This window comes from Phocoena sinus, chromosome X (genome assembly GCF_008692025.1).
Source record: "Phocoena sinus isolate mPhoSin1 chromosome X, mPhoSin1.pri, whole genome shotgun sequence".
Taxonomy (NCBI): domain Eukaryota; kingdom Metazoa; phylum Chordata; class Mammalia; order Artiodactyla; family Phocoenidae; genus Phocoena; species Phocoena sinus.
Genome location: NC_045784.1, coordinates 12,546,041 through 12,567,972, shown reverse-complemented (window position 1 = coordinate 12,567,972; position 21,932 = coordinate 12,546,041). Strand labels below are relative to the sequence as shown.

Genomic DNA, 21,932 nt, shown 5'->3' with positions numbered 1-21,932 from the left:
ACTCAGCCTCCCAGGCCAGGCATCTTCTCTACCCTGATGCCAAAGTCTTCTAAACACTGCAGAGCAGATTACATTGTTCTGTCCTTAACGCTTCAGTGATTCCAGATCACCTGCAGAATTATGTCCAAACTTCTTCCCATAGATGGCGTCCAAAACCCAGAGGGCTCGGGCCCCTTGCTACATATCAGACTCCACCCTCCTCCTTTTCCGCACCCTCACGTCCTCCTGCAGGCCAGTCCCGAAAATGCCGTTCCGCCACATCTGCCTGTGCAGACATTACCTCCTTCTCCCCTTCTGTGCTGATTCTTTGCATTTTCCATACATTTATCGTTCTGTGTATCACACTGTTTTGTAATAATTTGTTTTCATATCTGTTTGTGTTATAGATTTGAGGTCCTTGAGGGGAGGGAGTCTGTCATTAATTTGTCTTTCAGCTTTATGTCTCTAGCTCCTAGCACCATGTTTGTCATTAAGTAAGCACGCAATAAATGCTGGATAGATAGGTCATTGAGTGAATGAATGAATTTACACACCTGCTACCTGTTTTCCCTTTCTCTTGCCATCCTATTCCCTGAAATCTCCCAAAAGGCATCAGCGTCATCAAAGCATGTGATCCTGGGTCTTCCTTCTCAAGCACTAAAGTGGGTGCCGAATCTGTGCTGATACGCCAAGAGTAGTTAAGAAGTTTGCCTGTGTTATTCCAAGTTTTATGTTATATTTTAATCCGGGTCTCTCAGAGAAAGCCTCTTAGAGGAGGCACTTCGTAAAAGGTTCCCGACGGCACCTCTGAAGACTGGGGGAAGAAATATACTGACCGAATGGACAAATCTGTCAACCGCTTTCAAGACACTGCCAATGCCACCATATAAGAGCTGGCCTCGTTTAGCCAACAGGTGGATGCTCCTACCGTATGTGAAGAGAGGGAAGAGACAGACATTTTGCCTCCTGGTCGATTAGGGGAGGACTTCTTCTACACCTTTAGCAAATGCCAAGTTCAGCCCTAGGAATTAGACAAACAGTGACCATGGGCCAAATCTGTCCACTGCATGTCTTTGTAAATGAAGTTTTATTGGAACACAGCCATCCCTAGTCACTTCTATATTGTCTGTGGCTGCTTTGCGCTTCAGTAGAAGAGTTGAGTAGTTGAGACAGACATCGTTTGACCCACAAAATCTAAAATATATACTGTCTGGCCCTTTACAGGAAAAGTGCACTGACCCCTAGAGAATCCAAAATGTGATGCTTTCTTGACTTGAAATTTTTATAATCTCCTTTTTATTGTCAGTGAGATGCTACTAATTGTCAAAAATGACTTAGACCCCTCGTGCAAGGACACAGCCTCATATACTGTGGAGATACCAACACTGTGAAAAGATTTGCCAATTTAAAAAATCAGTTAAATTCTTGACATCAGCCAATGCTAGTGCAACTGACAACTACAATAAATCTTAAAAGTTTTCATCACAAGAAAAAAAACTTCTGTAACTATGTATAGTGACAGATGTTAACTAGACCTATTGTGACGATCATTCCCCAATATATACAAATATTGAATCATTATATTGTTTACCTGAAACTAATATAAGTCATTTATACCTCAATAAAAAATAACAATAAAAAGAACTAACAGCAGGCTTCCCTGGTGGCACAGTGGTTGAGAGTCTGACTGCCGATGCAGGGGACGCGGGTTCGTGCCCCGGTCCGGGAAGATCCCACATGCCGCGGAGCGGTTGGGCCCGTGAGCCATGGCCGCTGAGCCTGCGCGTCCGGAGCCTGTGCTCCGCAGCGGGAGAGGCCACAACAGTGAGAGGCCGCGTACTGCAAAAAAAAAAAAAAAAAAAAAAAAAAAAAAAAAACAGCTACAAAAATGGTCGTAATAGAACCAAACCTAAGAATGTTTTGAATAAAGAGATTGCCATTGCTGATGGCAGCCTGCAATGGATGAGTGAGATATAATTGCATTTGTTTATCTGAAGTTTGGTCTTTATAATCATACACAATCGTAGTCAAGAAACTTGTATTACAGTCCTCGGAGATTGGACGCTGCAAAAATAACCTTCTGCTGTTCAGATATGCCTGAGTTTGTCTCAAATTAAGAGCTACAGAAATGCATACCATTTTCGTGGTAGAAGAAAATATTCTCGTCACCCAGAACTTTCTGAATGTCTCTTTCTGCTCTAGGTCCATTTGTGATGAACACAGATGAAGAGATTTCTTAGGCCGTTCTTGATTTCAGAAATGCGAAAAACGGCTTTGAAAGAGCCAAAACCTGGAAATCAAGGATTGGAAACTAGTGACAAGCGCAAGGGCAGGTCTGGCTGCCTTCTAGAATTTTGCCCTTTGTGGCGTCCACCCGTTCAGTGCATCCAGTTTCCAAAGCTGACTTCGCCAGTGCTTCTAAAGAATTTCACACTCAAGTGATGACATGTTTTCTATAGCAACGTCTGTGAGATAGTTCCTGGCCCAAGCAAATAAACCTAATTGTTGCTTCTTTAAAAATCAGTGTTCTTCATTTCAATCTAAGTTACTTCTGTTAAAAAAATTATTTTGTCTGTGTTTTCCTTTTCATGGGCATGTGGACATTTTGTCGTCTTTGTGCCTGTGTGTTTTTTAAAGCACATTTGATTACTTTCTGTGTGTCACTGATGGAGGTGCGTGAGCATCTGAGGTCTCTTTCTGAGCAACGCAGTTTCGATGCCTATGTGCTGGGGTTTCATGTTACAGGTTATCTCCGTGGGTAAAGTAACAGCAGTTCTGAGCGTTTCAGTCAGTTTTCAAAACTGCCCTGCTATTGGTAGGGACACGACAGGATTACGGCCAAGACTTCCCTGCTTTTTCTGCCAAAATGTGTGTCAGATTTAAGACACATGCTCCTGCAAGCTTCCATGAGGGTTGTGAAAAAAGTTTGAATCCACAACTGGGTCCCAGCCTCCTGTAGCTGCAAACATTGGTGGCCAAACCACCTCCTTCTAAAACAACTCAAACCTGGGGCACAGGGGGGGAAGATTTTTTTTTTTTGGTTTGCTGGAAATGAGGTGGACTTAGAGGCTTTCTCATTTCAAGTAGAAGACATATCCACTTCCTGATTATTTTTGGAGCGTACAAACATTTAAACGTTTTTTCAGTTCTCTCCCCCCCATAAGATTGTGCAGAAACGTACCTTGACTAATTGATTTTGATCACAACTGATTATTTGTTTTCCCCTGTGAACTCCTGGGGTTTCGAACTTTCCTTCTGGAGAATATGCCTTTTGAACCAGTTTGCTCTAGCTGCCTGAGGTCAACTGCTTGGTAATCAGTGGATATTAGAATATTCAAAATGTACAGACAGTGGGCAGTGGTGAATATTTTCATGATGTCTTCTCTGCAGTTGGTGCAGAGCTCCAGTTATGAACATGGACCAGTGAAGGTAGGTGAGCTCAATTTTTCATGTGATGCAAATTTTTAAGTTGGCTTATACAGAGGATCTTTCTTTGCCGCCACTATTTTTGAGACAATATAAAAATGCATAACACTCCTCGTAGTGGGCAGGATATATTCTGTACTTGTTAATGAGTATTCTGTTTCTTAGGCTTACTAAGATTCTTGCCATGAGTTTTTGAAAACGCTGGGGGTGGGGGCTTTTGGAGTTGTAATAGGACATGAAAGTTTCCCCTCAACTGTATATGCAGATAGCACAGTGATTTTTTTTTTTATTTGAAACAAATTGATTTACAAGGTTGTGTTACTTTCTGCTGTACCACAGTGATTTTCTCATGAAGCATTGACTTGTTTTTACGACACAGATAACTTTGGGGGCTGTTTCTTTTCAGGTCATCTGTGAGCTAGTTGAGTTAGTTAATTTCTTCTGGGAACTGAAAACTGCCATGCTTTCTACAGATGTTTTCTATCTGGTTTTCCAAATTACCCATTGCCACCATCTAGAAAAGTCTTTTCTCTGAAGTCGTTTTGGTCCTTTGCTTTTTGAAACGTGTGTAACACTCAACCATAATCAAATCTTTGATTCTATGAGCAAGCGTCAGATAGAGCCCAATGAATTGAGAGTAATGAAAAAAGATTAACTGGGATGTTACTGTCTGAGCACTATTTCGCCCAATTTTATTGTATTTCATAGACTGTACTGTTTTTCTCAGCTTTTGATTTTGAAAATGATTCAGATATAATTGTTTTGACTGAAGTGGTGCTAAATCATTATTGATTTTGGAATTTCTGGCCGTGAGCAATCAAAGTGGACTTGAGTTTTTGTAGCTGTCATTAGGAAATGCATTTTCAACAAGGGTGATATCGCCCCCAACAGGGGAAAATTGGTCCTTGGGGGTGAAAACGTCTTACTCATGTATAAAGCACAGATGTACTTACACTACAGAAAGAGATACAGTATTTCTGCGAAGGTTGAACTCTGTGTTAGGGGTAGAGAGTCACCTTGCCCAACAAGCGACACCTTTCTAACTTTCTAAATTCCAAACGGACACGAGAGAGATCACCGTCGTTCAGCTCCACTTCATTGCCACCAGGCTGGATGTGGGATCTCAGTGCCAGATCGCAGGTAAAAGGGAATCTCATTTTGAGCCTAGGGGACAGGAGAAAAAAAAATCAGACTTGTTTGAAGTAAGTAAGGCTTTTCAGGCTGTTCAGCTGTCTTTAAGTCCACCCAAGCCCTGGCTCAATTAAATCTTTCCGATGCGAAGGAAAGACGTGCGTACAGTTAAACAGAAGTTCGGGCGTAGATACGAGTGGGTGGTGAGGGCTAAGGAGGTATATCATATTGGTTATTATACATTTCCTTTTCCCCCGTAACTTTCTCTTAAGAGAAAAATCCAAGAAGATATGTGTTTCTTAATGCTCTTCTTGTTTAAATCAAAATTGAGTATGAAAGCATATTCAAGATGGTAATGGTTTGGACACTGGGATATGAATGTATTTTGTGCATTTTGAGATAAAAATGTTTCATTTATTGTAAGAGTGTCCAGGGTCCTCCTTGGTGGTAGGTCCGTGAGCGTGTTCTTCTCCCCACCCTCCCCTCTTCTAACCACCTCTTTTCCCAAAAGGATGGCAATGATGCCAATTCTATCGCGAGGTTGCCCTTCCCCCACAGTGGTCACTTTCTAGCCTTGAACATCCTCCTATTTTTTCAGCTTAGACTAGCAGTGCCTCTAGTACAGTTACACAAGTCTGTGAACATTTTATTTTCTGCAGTAACCATGCAAAAGGCTACCAATACCCTGCAGAATTGCTCTCAAAGCCATTTGAGTGTAAGGCATCCTGATTTCATTAGTCTTGCCAGCTGTACTTAGGACAGCTGTCTGGGGTCAGTAGTGCATGGAATTTGTGAACTGAGATAAATCTGTTGGAAAATCTCAACTCAAATCTACTGTGCGTACTGTTTAGCTGCTAAGTTTTTCAATCATCTAAGCAGAACGTGTTTTCTTCTAGAAATAAGATTAACCCAGTGCCTCTTTCTGGCTCACTAGTATAATCAGATTAACCACCTAGATATGGGATTTATTTCTGTGTCTGTTTTCTCCAGCGTTTATATATGTTGGGGTAATCATATACAGTTGCACAGAGCGTGCACTGCACAACTTTAGGATGCTCCATCCACATAGTCTCACGTCTGTATGTGACAGCCCTGAGTACAATAGTGTAGACATTCTGGGCGTTTGATAAATAAATACCTGCAACCTCACTGTCCTGTCATTCACATCGACCTTCTGACCAGCACTGTTTCTGGTGTATTTGATAAGCATTGTTTGTCACCAGGAATCTTGGCACCCCCTTAAGTCACTAGGGGAAGCCATTGCCATAAATCTCTTCAAAGTCACTGATGCACACATGCCAGGAGAGTGACGAAGGATTAATTCCGGGTCCTGGTAGGCTTGCCCCACTCTTCTCTGACGGAATTTGTCTCCTCCTTCCCCATACGACCTTTCAGCCCCCTCTTTCATCACTTCAGTGGTGGAAGACTGTTGCTGAGTGGTGGAGTCGTTCAAACTCGGCCTGAGACTGGAATAAATCCAAGATCCACAGGAATGTGGGACACCTCTAAGTACCGTGAGAAGCCACATGGCTCACGAGACTTCATAACCTTTGTGTCACTTGCCTTCTCCTGAAATTGTCTCTAAAGGGAATTGAATAACAAGGACTAAGATGCACCTTCCATATTTAATTCCAGGAAGCAGACCCGGCCCCACTGCTCTCCCTACGGTCCTTGGCACAAAATACATTTGAAATGTTTTCCATTAATTTCTTCTTCATTTATGACCTTATAGGTAAATGTGTTGCATTACATGCTTCTGTACACAGATCTTTTCTATCCTTAACTGGTGGTTGAAGCTTTTATATCACTTTAGCCTATTATTGCTATTCAGGATACAGTAGGACCCTCTGTATCTTATAGCTTGAATATACTACTTCCTTGTATGACTTATTTTTTAATTTACAACCCCTGATTTGGGGAATTCCCTGGAAGTCCAGTGGTTAGGACTCCACGCTCTCACTGCCCAAGGCCCAGGTTCACTCCCTGGTCAGGGAACTAGGATCCCACAGGCCGCATGGTGTGGCCAAAAAAAACAACCACCTGATTTGGACTTGGCGGATTAGCCTTTAGACCCCTAAAAGCTCTAGAAAAAAGATCACATTAAAGCTGTATGTTGAGCGAGTTTCGTTAAGGAACTGCTCTTCGGACAGTCTTGTAAAGACAATTTATGGAATGAAAATGCAGTATTTGGACACACGGATGCTTCCATGTAGGATGTAACGTAGGACGATCTGGAACTCCCAGTCACCTTTATCATTACCACAGTGGCCTAGAGGTAGTAGAGGAAGAGGGACACAAGTGACAGTAAATTGTCCCTGAGCACCTTTCTAAGCTCAGCTCTTTCCCAGCACTTGAGATTAACAGCGAGGGTGGGAAACTATCCACAATTGGGAAAGTGATTGAGACGAGGTGAGATGAGACATTTCTTTTTTTTTTTAACTTTGTATTTTATATTGGAGAATAGGTGATTAACAATGCTGTGTTAGTTTCAGGTGTACAGCAAAGTGATTCAGTTATACGTATCCATATATCTATTCTTTTTCAGATTCTTTTCCCATTTAGGTCATTACATAATATTGAATAGAGTTCCCTGTGCTATACAGTAGGTCCTTGTTGGTTATCTATTTTAAATATAGCAGTGTGTACATGTCAATCCCAATCTCCCTGTTTTCTTCTTAGGTTGCTTGTATGGTGGGAAGTCCCCTTTTTAAAAATTTATACCAATTTATTTATTTAATTAATTTATTTTTGGCCGTGTTGGGTCTTCGTTGCTGTGCGTGGGCTTTCTCTGGTTGTGGCGAGCGGGGGCTACTTTTCACTGCGGTGCGGTGGCTTCTCTTGTTGTGGAGCGCAGGCTGTAGGCGTGCAAGCTTCAGTAGTTGTGGCTCGTGGGCTCTAGAGCGCAGGCTCAGTAGTTGTGGTGTGTGGGCTTAGTTGCTCCGCGGCATGTGGGATCTTCCCGGACCAAGGTTCGAACCTGTGTCCCCTGCCTTGGCAGGCGGATTCTTAATCACTGCGCCACCAGGGAAGTCCAGAAGTCCTCTTTTCTCTCTGTCTTACCACTAGATCTTATAGTCTCTACCAAGATACTAGGACATTATAAAGCAAAGCCTCTCTGAGGCCCCCGTGCCTCATGAAAGTCTTGACCGGTTGTGATGTCCTGTTCCTAAAGGCTCTCCCTTGCCTCTCCTTAGAACTTCCCAACATCTGACAATTCATTTGCTTATTTATTGAGCACGTACTGTGTCGAATGCAGCAGGAAATAAGGCAGTGTTTCAGCCCTCATGGAACTCATATTCCACGTGTGGCGGGTGAAAAGTGCCACGAAGAGGATCAAGAAGGGGGCGGAGACACAGAGGGATGGGTGCGGGGGACCCGTCTGATTCCGTTTCCTTTGTGCAGAGCCCTGGAGGAAGTGAGGGAAGCGGAGGCCACTTCGTGCAGTGGCCGTGCGGAGGGGCCAGTGTGGCTGCAGTAGGGAGAGCGGAGGCCAGAGCTGTGCTTCCGGAGGTTGGAGAAATAGCCGGGGCAGATCACGTAGAGTGTGGCTGCGTTCCAGGAAAACCTCATGCACACTGAAATTTCAATTGTGCATCATTTTCATGCATCACGAAATAGGCTTCTTTCCATTTGTTGCAACCATTTAAAATTGTAGGAAGGATTTCTTGGCCCACAGGCCGTATAAAAAGAGGCCGCAGGCTGGATTTGGCCCACAGGTCAGAGCTGGCCAACCCTGATCTGTATCATTACACTGTTTTATCCTATTCATGGGACGTATCAGTACCTGACATTTTTTATTTGCTTGTGTATAGGTTTATTGCTTTGTCACAGTCCACCAGCATGAAAGGTTTTTGAGGACGGGGATTTTCATTGTTTACTTCAGCTTCCCAGTCACCTAGTGCAAAGGTGGAATAGAATGGATACTAAAAAAGTATTCGTTACTGATTGATGGACTAGGCATCTAGGCTTTGAGATACCCAGGCAGTGTATTCACCCTGTGCTATTTTCCTGTGGAGATTAGAGAGGATTTGGCTGGAGGTATCAAAGAATCCTGCAGTATTTTTTCAGCCATGAGCTATCCTAGAAGGTGTTTACTTCTAGGAGCTAGTTATAGAAGGAAGTCACCTTAGCCCATTTTTCCAGCTTGGTGGTCACAGAAAGAGATGGCAAAGCAGCATCTGGCCACACAGCAGATACGGATAAAACTTGGACAGCTGGATGACTTCCTTCATCTTTGAGATCCTTGAGAAGTGCTGTGTTTTCATCCTACGCCACGTGGTTTGTGAAGATGTGGTAAATTATGGCAAAGTACTCTGGGCAGATGCTCAATCAGTCAGGCTAGGCCAGGATCTGCTGTAACGGGTAACAGACAAACTCCATATCTCTTGGTGGCTCCTAAACAACAGAAGGGGTAGTTGTTGCCTGTACCACGTGACCCTCCTGGTTTGTCCAGGGTGAGCTCCACATCAGGATGAAGCTGGCTGGGCATCCCCTTCTTGAATGCCATTAGTCACCATGACAGAGGGAAGGAAAGCCCTGGAGAGCCTCACCCTGGCAGTTAAATTCTCTGGCCTGGAAGTGACACACATCACTTCCGGTCACAGCCCCTTCACCCCCTGCCCCATCCAACCACCAGGGGCCAGGAAGTGCAAGCCTACCATGTGCTCGGAAGGTAGAAGGCTTGAACTCTGGTGAATAGTATTAATGACTATACTATACGCAACTTTGGTCACTTCTAAATGTTTCTCAACTCACCATTGAGATGGGAGGTGACTGTGGTTGGACACTGGGGTAGAATCATGGAAGGAAGACATTCGGGTTTCTTTCTGCTGCTCAGGAGGCTCCTTTTTCTTGGGAAAAGGAAAGCTGTACATTCAGTTCAGTGAACATTTGTGGAATGTCCACCGTGTGCCGGGCACGTGAGTGGAAATGACATGTTTATAAAATAAAGATGTCTCAGTTATTTGCATATCTTACCAGCAGCCGAGGAGCTCAGCTTGCCCTGTGAGAAGGATAATTTTAATGCCTGAAACTTTAAGTAATAATGAAAATTTTAATGAGTCTCTTTTTTTTTTTTTTTTTTTTTTTTTTGCGGTACGCGGGCCTCTCACTGTTGTGTCCTCTCCTGTTGCGGAGCACAGGCTCCGGACGCACAGGCTCAGCGGCCATGGCTCACGGGTCCAGCCGCTCCGCGGCATGTGGGATCTTCCCGGACCGGGGCATGAAGCCGTGTCCCCTGCATCGGCAGGCGGATTCTCAACTTCTGCGCCACCAGGGAAGCCCAATGAGTCTCTTTTTTGTCTTTCATTGTCATCTAAATAATTATACCACTCACATCTTTGAGAAAAGTATTGCTTTCCTGAAATCTAGGTTTGCCTAAAATAATTTCTGGAGAAAGAAAATGACATGTGTCGAATGTTGCTATGGCAAAGGTTTTGTTGTTACTTACTGTTCCATTCTGGAGGGAGTTAGGAAGAGTGTGATTTTGATTGAAGGAATACCCTGAGTTCATCCTATATAAGGGATCCTCCGAAAAGAACAGCTCATAACTTGGTTCATAACGATATTCTCACAGCAAGACTGGGGATCATTGCGCATCTTAGACAATGCAGTGGTTATGGGTGAGGGAGAGGAGAGCAGTGGTTGCTGGCATGGGACCACTGCATCTTTAGGAAGAAAGGTGAAAACGGGCATTCTGGGCTGACTGCCAGTGGCATGGCAGGGTTGCCTTGTAAAAAAGAGAATGAGGTTTGGCATAAAGATCCTCTGTCCACCCAATGGATTGTGTTACGCTTAGGCTGAGATAGGGCTGTAGCAGTTAACTATTACAGCAATAATGCAGTATGACAATCCAGTCCAAATTTCAGTGGCTCAAAACATCGATAACCTATTTTTACTGACGTTCCTGTTGGTCAGCTGGAGGGCAGAGGGTCAAGGCTGGAGCCATAGGTTGAGTCTGGGTCTGCTCCACATGCCTCTCATCTGCCTCGGATCAGTGAGCCAGCAGGGGCAGGTGCTTACGGTGATGGTGGAAACGTAGGAGGGCTGTGCGGTCATAAATACATTTCAGTCCTCTGCTTGCATCATGTCATAATATCCCATTGGTCAAAGCAGGCCACGTGGCCCAACATCATTGGGGCTGAGAAATACACTCCTGTCTTGGGCAGGGAGAGGACTGGGTGGAGGCATGGAGGCGGTGGAATTGTTTTTAACAATATCCTAATTACCATAAAGGCTTTGGATGGTTTCCTTAGATGTTGGGCCCTTGATCTTTGAGATCAGTGTTAAAGAGACTGTAACAGAGGCTTACTTCCCTGGTGGCGCAGTGGTTGAGAGTCCGCCTGCCAATGCAGGAGACACGGGTTCAAGCCCTGGTCCAGGAAGATCCCACATGCCGTGGAGCAGCTAATCCCATGCGGCACAACTACTGAGCCTGCGCTCTTGAGCCCGTGAGCAAGCCCGCACGCAGCAACAAAGACCCAACACAGCGAAAAATAAATAAAAATAAGAATAAACAAATTTTTTAAAAAAGACTGTAACAGACCTTAGGAATATATTCTCCTGGAGTTATTCAGAGCATCCTTTTAGAGTTTTGCTGCCCGAGCCCATTCCGCACTCATCTGTCCCCACATTTCCTAAGCATAGATGCATCCGACGGGAGCAGAGGCATTTGAGTGGAGCACGGATTTAAAACATGTAAAGGCAGGCATAGACCTCTCCCCACATGCTAGACAATTTGGCTGGGGAGAAACCCACCCACAATATTCATCAAATTAGAGCATGTGGAGGTCCCAGACATCCTAGCCGTCTAGTATCCCCTTAAAATACCCAGACAGCTGTGCACACACACACACACACACACACACTTTCTCTGCATCTCTAATTCCTTTCCTTAGTCTTAAGATGAACTCAGCACGCTGAGTTTCTCATATATACCCATTTAAACATAGAACTGCCTGAGTAAAAGAGCCACTGATAGTGTGAGGGCCCCCCAGATGGCCAGGTTTCTGGATTTCAGAGCAGTAGGACCAGGCCCTCGGTTGGCTCCATGTGAGTCATTATCAGCAACGTGTGTTCTCCTCCCTGCCCTCAGTTGGTACGGCCCATACTATTAGGTACCATCTGTTCTGGGGATGGCTGGACCCTAATGACAAAACACAAAGGTTGAAGAAGTGGGTGGTTTTCCCTCACCCACCTATAAAGACGTGTGTAAAGCTTGGGTAGACACTTTAAAATTGGCCTTTCATCTGAAAATACCTCCAGGAAATGTTAAAAAAAAGAAGAAGAAGAAAAAGAGCAAGTTTGTCCTTGATTTACCCTGGAAAAGGTTTTCTCGTTAACGTTTATTTACTGTGCTTGGAGGTGTCCTATCTTGCTCTTTTCAAACTCACCTTTCTGGTTGCTAAGGGAAATCAAAGCCATAAAGCACCTCTAAACCCCAACCCAGGACCAGATGCCCCACCCCTGAGAGAGGAAAGAAAGGAAATGAACATTATTGAATGCCTCCCCTATATCTGACCCGTTCCCATGTATGACCTTGGGTCATCTCCACAGCAGCTCTATGAGGTATTGTTAGCATTGCCTTCTGAAATGAGGAAACCATGGCTTAAGGAAATTAAATAATTGGCCCACAGTCAAATAGCTAAAAGGGAGCAGTGCCTGGATTCAAAGCCAGCTTACTTTATTTTTTTAAAGGTACTATACGGTAAAATTATCATTTTTCCCATTTGATGTGCAGTTCTGTGAATTTTAGCACAGAGATTTCTGTAACCACCACCATTATCAGGATACAGAAAAAACATTCCTTTATGCTGCCCATTTATAGTCACACCCTCCTCCCAGCCTCTGGCAACCTCTGCTCTGTTCTCCATCACTATCTTTCTGGTTTTTCGAGAATGTTATTAATGGAATCATACAGTCAGTAACCTTTTGAGATTGGCTTCTTTCACTCCCTATGCCTTTGAGATCCACCCAAGTTGCTGTGCATGCCAGCCATTCATTCCTTTTTACGGCTGAGTTGTATTCCATGGGATGGACGTGGCACGGTTTGCCTAAGCAACCATTCATATATTGAACGACGCGACAGTTTCCAGGTTTTTAGTTCTTACGAAGAAAGCTAGTATTGATAGAAACATTCACGTCAAGGTTTTCGAGTGAACCTAAGTCCTTGCTTATCAAGGGTAAACTCTCAGAAGTGGGACTGCTGGGTCACATGGTGAGCGTCTGTTGAACTTTATAAGAAACTACCAGCACATTTCCCAGAATGCTCTACCATTCAAAACCAGTTTTGGACAATTCTCATCCGTGCTCTTCCCGCGCCAATCAGCCGTCTGTCCAGACCACAGAGTGGTTTCCAGTATCGGGCAAAGCTTCCTTTCAGGGGATGTAATTTCCACTTGAGAGTTACAAGAGGCAAAGGCACAAAACTTCAGTTTGGCTTCGCGAGTCTAAGACGGCCTGCGCGGGTTCCTTGACAGGTGGGAGAGTGAGAAAGGGGAAGCAGGGGTGGGGGAACGGTATCTGTGGACAGCTGGGAATGTGGCGGTACAACTTGGATCCCAAACCAGGGAAAAGTTGGTGGTTTGGGCTCAGCCTTAAACATCCAGCTAAAGATGAAATGCAAAGTGCATTTCCAGTGAAACAGAAGTTGCTAAGAGGTAGAGGGAGCATGGAATTATTTGTCTTGCAACATGATCCACTCCCTAGACCCACTGCAAAGGGAAACAAATTGCTGACTGGTTTCCTGAACTCCAGGGCGCAGTAATCAAAGGACTGGTTCCCCAGGCAACACTTGTAAATCCCTAAGCAAACCTAGGGAACGTTGTGTGAAATGTGTTCCGTCCACAGCACACTCCGAAGCTTCTGGATCTTCCAGATACACAAATTCTCTTCCCCACCCCCTTATCACTAAACTTCCTGAAGACACGTTGCCAGCAGTTTGACAGAATAGAATCATCAGTTTTGAAAGGCTTGGAAACATCGACCCACAGTTCTCGAGAGGTCCAGTGGGGAATTTTGCAAAGCTGGTCTCCTTTTTCATATCTAGAACAGGAGGATTCTTAAGGGCAAAGGACTTGAATGACCCAAGAACAGCTTTTTGCAACTCATAACTTGTAACAGCTCAGAGGCAGGATGGATCTCAGCCTTGTACTCCTAAGCCACGCCCCTTCCCCTTGGCATCATGTTTATGTCCTCATTTCTGTGTGCCTTCACATATTTTCTAGACTGCCATGTGAAAGGATTAGAATTTACTATTCCCAATTAAGTCCCAGTAAGTTAAAGCAGTACCTATTATTTTTAATTCTGTTTGGGAGAAGTGGGTTGTTTTGGCTCCTTGGGAATTTTTTTCCTGTCATCTAGGATGGTCTCACATGAGGCAGCTGCTCTCCTCGTGCTGTTTAGCCTGGAAAACAGTTTTGTTGGTCTTCAATCTTGAAAAAGTCATACAGATTGGGAAGTGGGCCACAAACAGTCAGTCCGGTGACTTGAGTTAAGAAAAGGCTTAGAAAATCCAGTTCAGCAAGATACTCATCCAAGTGTTTTGAATCCACGGTATAACTCAGAGGGTTTTAAAGAATAAGACTGTTTCTCAGCTTACATCTACCATTTATTCCCCACTCAGTGGGCTTGTACGGGGCTCAGGCACTCACCGCGGCCTTTGAACTTAAACCAGCATGCACCATTCCCAAGATGAGTGTTTCTCATTCAAATCACTTGGAAAGATTTTTTTTTACATCTTTATTGGAGTATAATTGCTTTACAATGGTGTGTTAGTTTCTGCTTTATAACAAAGTGAATCAGTTATACATATACATATGTTCCCATAGCTCTTCCCTCTGGCTTCTCCCTCCCTCCCACCCTCACTATCCCACTCCTCTAGGTGGTCACAAAGCACCGAGCTGATCTCCCTGTGCTATGAGGCTGCTTCCCACTAGCTACCTACCTTACGTTTGGTAGTGTATATAGATTTTTTAAAGAAACTTTTTATTTTGAAGTAATTTTAGATTTACAGAAAAGTTGCAAAGCAAGCGGAGAGCATAGCCTGTATGTCTCTCACCCAGCTTCTCCTAAGGCTGGCAACCACTTACGAAGTTTTTCACAATCCTCATGGCAAAGCTGTAGCCCAGAACCAGAAAATGAGAATCTCTGAGGATGGGATCCAAGCATCAGTGTCTCTGTGAGGCTTCTTCCCAGGCAGGTTCAAGGTGAGGCGAAGGTTGAGAACCTCTGCTACAAACCCTTCTCAGAGTGTGGCCAGCCAACCAGCAGTATCACCATCACCTGGGTGCTTGTTAAAAATGCACCATCCCAGGTCTCACCCCAAACCTACTCCATCAGAATCTGCATCCTGGCAAGATTGCCAGGTGATTGGTATGCACAGAAAGTTTTGAGAAGCATCGCTCTATACAAAAGATTGAACAGACCACACAAACCTGACCCTGATCACTCTTTTTCAAATGCGTGTATGTAGTATATTTATTACTCATAAATTCCTTCTTCAGATATGCATTAAGTACTTATTATATAAAAAGCTGAGCCTGACCCTGTAGGAGGATCTACCCTCAAGGAGATCACAGTATAGTAAGGGAACTGCAATGTGCTCATTAAAAATATAGTCTAAGTTAGGGACGTCATAGAAAGCTTCATGCAAAAAGTGGCATTTGATTTGGACCTGGAAGGAGGATACTCAGAGGAAGATCCTTGAAAAATAAGTGATGCAGTTTGAATAAGTGAATAATCTCAGGGTTAAATTTTCTATAGCATTTGATGAATCTATTTATTCTTACATTTAATAAATATTTAGCTCTTACTATTTTTTTAATTTAAGTAGAGTTGATTTATAATGTGTTAGTTTCAGGTGTACAGCGAAGTGATCCAGTTATATATATACATATATGTGTATATATATTCTTTCTTTAAATTATTTACTTATTTTAAAATATTTATTTACTTATTTATTCGTTTGGCTGCAGCGGGTCTTGGTTGCAGCACACAGGATCTTCATCGCGGCGTGCGGAATCTTTTAGCTGTGGTGTGCGAACTCTTGTTTGTGGCCTGTGGCATCTAGTTCCCTGACCAGGGATCAAACCTGGGCCCCCTGCATTGGGAGCCTGGAGCCTTAGCTACTGGACCACCAGGGAAGTCCCTATGTATATATATATTCTTTTTAAAATTCTTTTCCTTTATAGGTTATTACAAAATATTGAGTAGAGTTCCCTGTGCTATACAGTAGGTCCTTGTTGGTTATCTATTTTATATATAGTAGTGTGTATATATTAATAATCCCAACCTCCTAGTTCATAGCTCTTACTACTGCTATCTGAATAAAACACATCATTACTACTCCAGTGGTCCTGAACGACCCAGTGGGGAAGACAAGCATTAAGTAAGTAATGACACAAATAATTCATTAGCGTCAGCCGTGGTAAGTGCTGGGGAGAAGGGTGGGGAGCTCGGAATCCATGTGACTGACAGATCAGACCTAGGCAAGGGTGGGAGTAGTGGGGGAGGCTTCCCTACGCAGGTAACACTTGGCTGAGAAAGGTTTAGCTAGACAGAGTAGAGGGCATTCCCAGCAGAGGGAACAGCACGGACTAAGGCCAAAGCAAGAAGAAATGAACAGGGCTTCCCTGGTGGCGCAGTGGTTAAGAATCCACCTGCCAGTGCAGGGGACACGGGTTCGGGCCCTGGTCCAGGAAGATCCCACATGCCGTGGAGCAGCTAAGCCCACACGCCACAACTACTGAGCCCGCGTGCCTAGAGCCTGTGCTCCACAACAAGAGGAGCCACCACAATGAGAAGCCGTAACGAAGAGTAGCCCCCGCTCGCCGCAACTAGAGGAAGCCTGCGCGCAGCAAAGAAGCCCCAACTCAGCCAAAAATAAATAATTTTTTTAAAAAAGAAGAAATGAACAAAAGAGCAAACCAATGAAATGGGTATCCAGTGACATCCCATTGTTCAACTCGCTGATATTTTCCATTGCCTCCGGAATAAGTAGCCTGGCCTTTAAGCTTCCAATCCTTCCTCTTTTTTGTTTTAAACAACTACATTGTCACATACAAGTTACATACTGTAAAATTTGCCCATTCACCTGTTGGAAGTAAAATTCAGTGGTGTTTAGTAAACCTACTGAGTGGTGCAGCCGTCTTCCGTATAAGATCCGTTGTGCCCTTTTACAATTAACCTTCATTCCCACTCCCAGCCCCGGGCAGCCAATGATCGATTTTCTGTCTCGGGTAATCCTTAGGAGTGGAATCGGTTGACTGTTTGGTGAGTTTATGTTTAACTTTTTAAAGAACTGCTGAACTCTTTGCCAAAGTGACAGCACCATTTCACAGTCCCATCAACACTTGGTGTTGTCTTCTTGACTGTGGCCATCCTAGTGGATGTCGAGTGGTACGTCACTGCACCAACCTCTTTTCCAAGTCTTATTTGTCAGCCCTCCCACTCTCAAACCTGCTCTGTGCCGCCACCAAAGTCAACCTCCTGCTGTTTTCTTCAGTGAGGCTCCTTGATATCCCCAAATTATGCCTTTGTTCACTCTTTGAATATGTTCCTTGACTAGATATTTTTTGGAGGAAGAGGGCATGGAAATTGAGAGCTCAAATTATTAGGAGTACAGAAGGCCTTTGATTCCCCCACAGCGTGGATACTTGCAAATTCCTCCTCCAAACCCAGCCACCATACCTTTCCAAATATCTTAGTCACACTTGGTGTAGATGACTCTCTGGGCCTGAGCTATGGAGATGCTCACGCTTCCTCGGGGAGAACACCATGTGAACTTAGAAATTAACAAAAGAGAAAGTGGATACCCTCCATTCTGTACCGCAGGAAGCAGTATGCATTGAAATAATGGTAAAATCTTGTTACAAAGACCTTCAGCCTCACAATTTGGAAACTGCCTTGTGGTAGTCAAGACGTCAGAGAATGGTTTGTTATTTAGGAGGGAAATTACTAACAGTCTTGGATTCATTACCACAGACACATAAAAAGATGTTGCTGTAACGAAAAGCAGAGATCTGGTAACCTGCCTCACTTCCTTTTGCTGAGTGCTTTCTAATTATTTTAGTTTTGCTTAGCACTTCCATTAGAATATAGGAAGAAATTAGGAGCAACTTACTTGGCAAACGTTTGGTAGTTAAAACCGTTGAAATCCATGGTTTAAATATGGACTGGGGCCTATACTTACGCTTTCTAATTTTAGTGTTCGTCTTGCTCGAGTAGATAAAGTTAATTATACAGAAATCAACTAGTGCAGAAAGCCTCTTGGAAACAAACAGCTATTCTTGACCCTTTGTAAACATACGCCCACCCCTGGGATGAATTGGTTGTCAGGTCTCTGCTTATTCCGAATTTTCAGTACCTCCACTTGTAAGAGCAAAATAAACTGTCTGCAATTTCTCAGTTATTTCAAACTAGGTTTTAAATTATGAGGCTTAAAGTGTGCTTAAATAACTTGTACTTGAGTAAACACTTCATTTTTTATGATGAGGTAAGTCGTATGAGCCATTCAATGGCTTAAATTCAATCCAGAGGTTTATTTCCCTCTGCGCTCTCATGGTTGGATAGTGTAAAAATATTTCTCAGATTGAATTGAAACCTGTAAGAGCTATGAAGCCTTAGCATTCCGTATTTATGGATTTGCCTCAATAAATAAAAATCCTCTCAGTAGAGTACAATTTTTAAAACATATAAAAAGCTATTTGATTGTTTTCATTATTTTGATGGGGAAGCAGTGTTGTAACAAAATTTTATTTCGCAGAGTGGATTGAATATGAAGTAGTTGTGGCGTCCAGTTAAAAGAGGGAATGAATAATCATGAAAAGAGAAACTGTTGAAAAACGAGCCTTGTTGGCACATCATTGAATTTGAGTCACTGGAGAGATCGGCAGTTATTCAATTTCATCCCCGGACTCCTTAGGTGAAGCAGCTGTGGCACACTCCTGAGATTCAGTGCCTATTCCCCAGACCCTATCTGTGCTCTTCAAGCTTCCTCCAGCCCTTGCTCCCAGAAAATTGCCTTGATTCCAACTTCTTAAAGAAGTGAGAAATCATAGGTCCCAAGCAGTCCTGCGATCTACAGACCCACGTCATCTCTATGAGCCTCCTCTTTCAGACCCTCTCATTCATTCATCTTCTGTCCACCTATCTCTGGAACTTACGTCACACCAACCCCTCTAGGTCCCTGCTTTCTCATGCATATGTTCCGTTTCTTCCTCTCTGTTGGTTCTTTCCCTCAGGTCATAAACATGTTCAGGATTTTCCCACCTTTATTAAAACATGCAGACACACACAATCACATTCACATCTGGACTTCCAAGCAAGATGACCTTCTACATTCATGTTTTGAGATGGTTTATAGTCCGTAGCAATGATCGATAAAATGTAAAATTGATCACAGAATGGTAAACATCTGCAAATGGCAAACGTTTGCAGAAATGGTACCAAAAACATGAAGCTGAAGAAATCAACATGTATACCTTAAACCTATACCACGCTGTCATCTGTATCTCAAGAAAAATAAATTTTTAAAAAAACCATGAGGCTGAAGCTGCAGAACTGATGGACTCTTCTGGAAGGTGGAGGCCACCAAAGTTCAGTTCCAGTGGGTAATGGGCTCCATGAGTGCAATCCAGCAGATCCATGAAAGAGGAACAGTTACTGCTCTTGGCTGCCTGGAGCCGTGTCTTCTATGAAACTGCTTAACATGAGCCAGAGGACGAGGCAGGGCTTGAACTGAGCTGATCCCTGAGTCATAAACACTCAGTAAGATTCTGGACCCAGGGCCCTGAGTGTCAGGGGACGCAACCACAGACCTTTTTTTTTTTTTTTGCAGTACGCAGGCCTCTCACTGCCACGGCCTCTCCCGCTGCGGAGCACAGGCTCCGGACGTGCAGGCTCAGCGCCCATGGCTCACGGGCCCAGCCGCTCTGCGGCATGTGGGATCCTCCTGGACAGGGGCACGAACCCGCGTCCCAAACCCGTGTCCCCTGCATCAGCAGGCGGACTCTCAACCACTGCGCCACCAGGGAAGCCCCACAGACCTTTAAATGAAGAAAGAAAAAACGAGTCTCCCAATGAAGATGAAACTACTAAACAAAATTCCAAAGCACATAGAGGTAATGATTACTGAGAAAGACAGCCAATAAAATGAATAATCGGGAAGGAAGTTAAAATATAAAACAATTTGAATACTTAAGTCTATTTACAACCCTCAAAGAGATAAAGGACTAATATTCATAAAACAAAAATGACAAATTAGGAAAAACGTACAGAAATGAAACAAAAAGCAGACAGGAAGGAGAATAAAGTAGAAATATTTGACATTAGAAATATGGTAATTGAAATTTAAAACTTAAACTCTAGACTCACACAATTGGAGAATTGGTGATTGGCAAGAGAAACCAATTAAATTACCTGTCACATTAAAAACATGAAGAGGAAAAAATAGATAAATATGAAAGCACATGTAAGATCATTAAAAGGCTCCAATACATGTCTGATAAATGTTTCAAAGAAGAGAATAGAGACAATATAATATATGGAATAATGAAAAATACAACAACGGAGAACATTAAGGAATTATTCAAAAAAAGGACAGGTGGCCTCAGATTGAAACTGCTGTGAAGGTCTCTATTGCAACTTCTCAACTCTCCCATTCTAGAATAAAAGCAGCTGTAGACAATATGTAAGTAAATGGACATGGCTGTGTTCCAGTAAAACTTTATTTATAAAGACAGGCAGGCAGCAGACTAAATTATGCCAGGGGGCTGTAGTTTGACAACCGTTGATCTAGAAAATTAACCATTGTTTATATTTTCATGTATATTCCTCCAGATATTACATATATATTTGACTTGATATATATGATTAACCATAGTTAATTATATATATGTATATATAATGTACATTACACACACATAATTTTTAAAGACACATAACTGTATCATACATGACTGGGACCACACTTGCTCTTTTGAACACCCACTTTTGGACAACTCTCGGTATCCATCATCATAGCTTAAAAAAAAATCCCCAACAGAGGAATGGATAAAGAAGATGTACATGTATACAATGGAATATTACTCAGCCATAAAAAGGAACGAAATTGTGCCATTTGCAGAGACATGGATGGACCTGGAGACTGTCATATAGAGTGAAGTAAGTCAGAAAGAGAAAAACAAGTATCGTATATTAACAATATATGTGGAATCTAGAAAAATGATATAGATGAACTTATTTGCAAAGCAGTAATAGAGACACAGACGTAGAGAACAAGCGTATGGATACCAAGGAGAGAAAGAGGGGGTTGGGATGAATTGGGAGATTGGGATTGACATACATACACTACCATGTATAAAATAGATGACTCATGAGAACCTGCTGTATAGCACAGGGAACTCTACTCAGTGCTCTGTGGTGACCTAAATAGGAAGGAAATCCAAAAAGGAGGGGATATATGTATACGTATACCTGATTCACTTTGCTGTACAGCAGAAACTAGCACAACCTTGTAAAGCAACTATACTCCAATAAAAATTTTAAAAGAAGAAAAAAAAACCCACTCCCAAAACACTGCTAAATGATACAGATTTTAACTAAAGTTTTTGAGGGGCAGTGGAGGAGGATGTACATCACACCACCCAGTGTCCAGATGGAAGTCCCATTTGCGCATCTCCGTTTTCCCCCACTGCCCCTCCCCCTGTCAGGTAGCTGACATTCACCTCTCGCTCCACCTTCCTGTCTCAGCACCATCCTGCAGCTATACTGTTTCTGTGCTCTCTCCCTTCCCTCACCCCAGCTCTAAAAAAAAAAAAGTCCTCAGCATGCGTATGCAAACCACACAGCAGAACATAAACTCAGTAACCACAGGCTCAGCAGGAGAAAATCCACGTCCCTAACCATAGACTACCTTATTGTCTCTCCAGCACATTCCAGGGAGGACTCAATTCCTTCTGTCCCAGTATACATCTGCATCATTGGTTTTGACCATCACATAGTATTCATTGTATGCATATATCATTATGTAACCAAGTCCCTAATTTTGAACAATTCGACTGCATACTGAAAATCTTTTATCAGCCAAGTCTTTTTTTTCCTCATAAATCCATGGGTTGTATCAGTCAATACAGTTCATGCAACTCTGTGGGAAGGAAGTTTTCAACATAAGCTCTAGAAGTGTATTTTTTCAAAAAAAAAAAATCATGTGTTTGGAATAGTAAACAGGTTTAAAAAGGAAGAAAAAGTTCAGAGGGTTAGAAGTCAGCAAATTCAGATTATCAGGTTCTTAAAATCTTTCCTTCTTGTGTGACTGTAGGCAGGGTCCCCAAGACTTTGTGGGTCAGTGTCCCAAATAACAGATGAAAACAATTGTCATTGGCTCCTGCACAAAATAG

At 43.1% G+C, this 21,932-nt stretch overlaps 2 protein-coding genes across 2 annotated transcripts in view; both read left to right on the top strand.

Annotated features, from left to right (window-relative positions):
* PIR (pirin) overlaps positions 1-2,481 on the top strand; it is a 110,786-nt gene extending 108,305 nt beyond the window's left edge. The window contains 1 exon segment of the mRNA XM_032620580.1: positions 2,182-2,481. Within this exon segment, the coding sequence (XP_032476471.1) occupies positions 2,182-2,294 (113 nt within the window). The 3' untranslated portion in view covers positions 2,295-2,481.
* An 837-nt stretch (positions 2,482-3,318) lies between these two features.
* VEGFD (vascular endothelial growth factor D) overlaps positions 3,319-21,932 on the top strand; it is a 36,408-nt gene continuing 17,794 nt past the window's right edge. The window contains exon 1 of the mRNA XM_032620579.1: positions 3,319-3,408. Within this exon, the coding sequence (XP_032476470.1) occupies positions 3,319-3,408 (90 nt within the window). The remainder of the gene's footprint in view (positions 3,409-21,932) is intronic.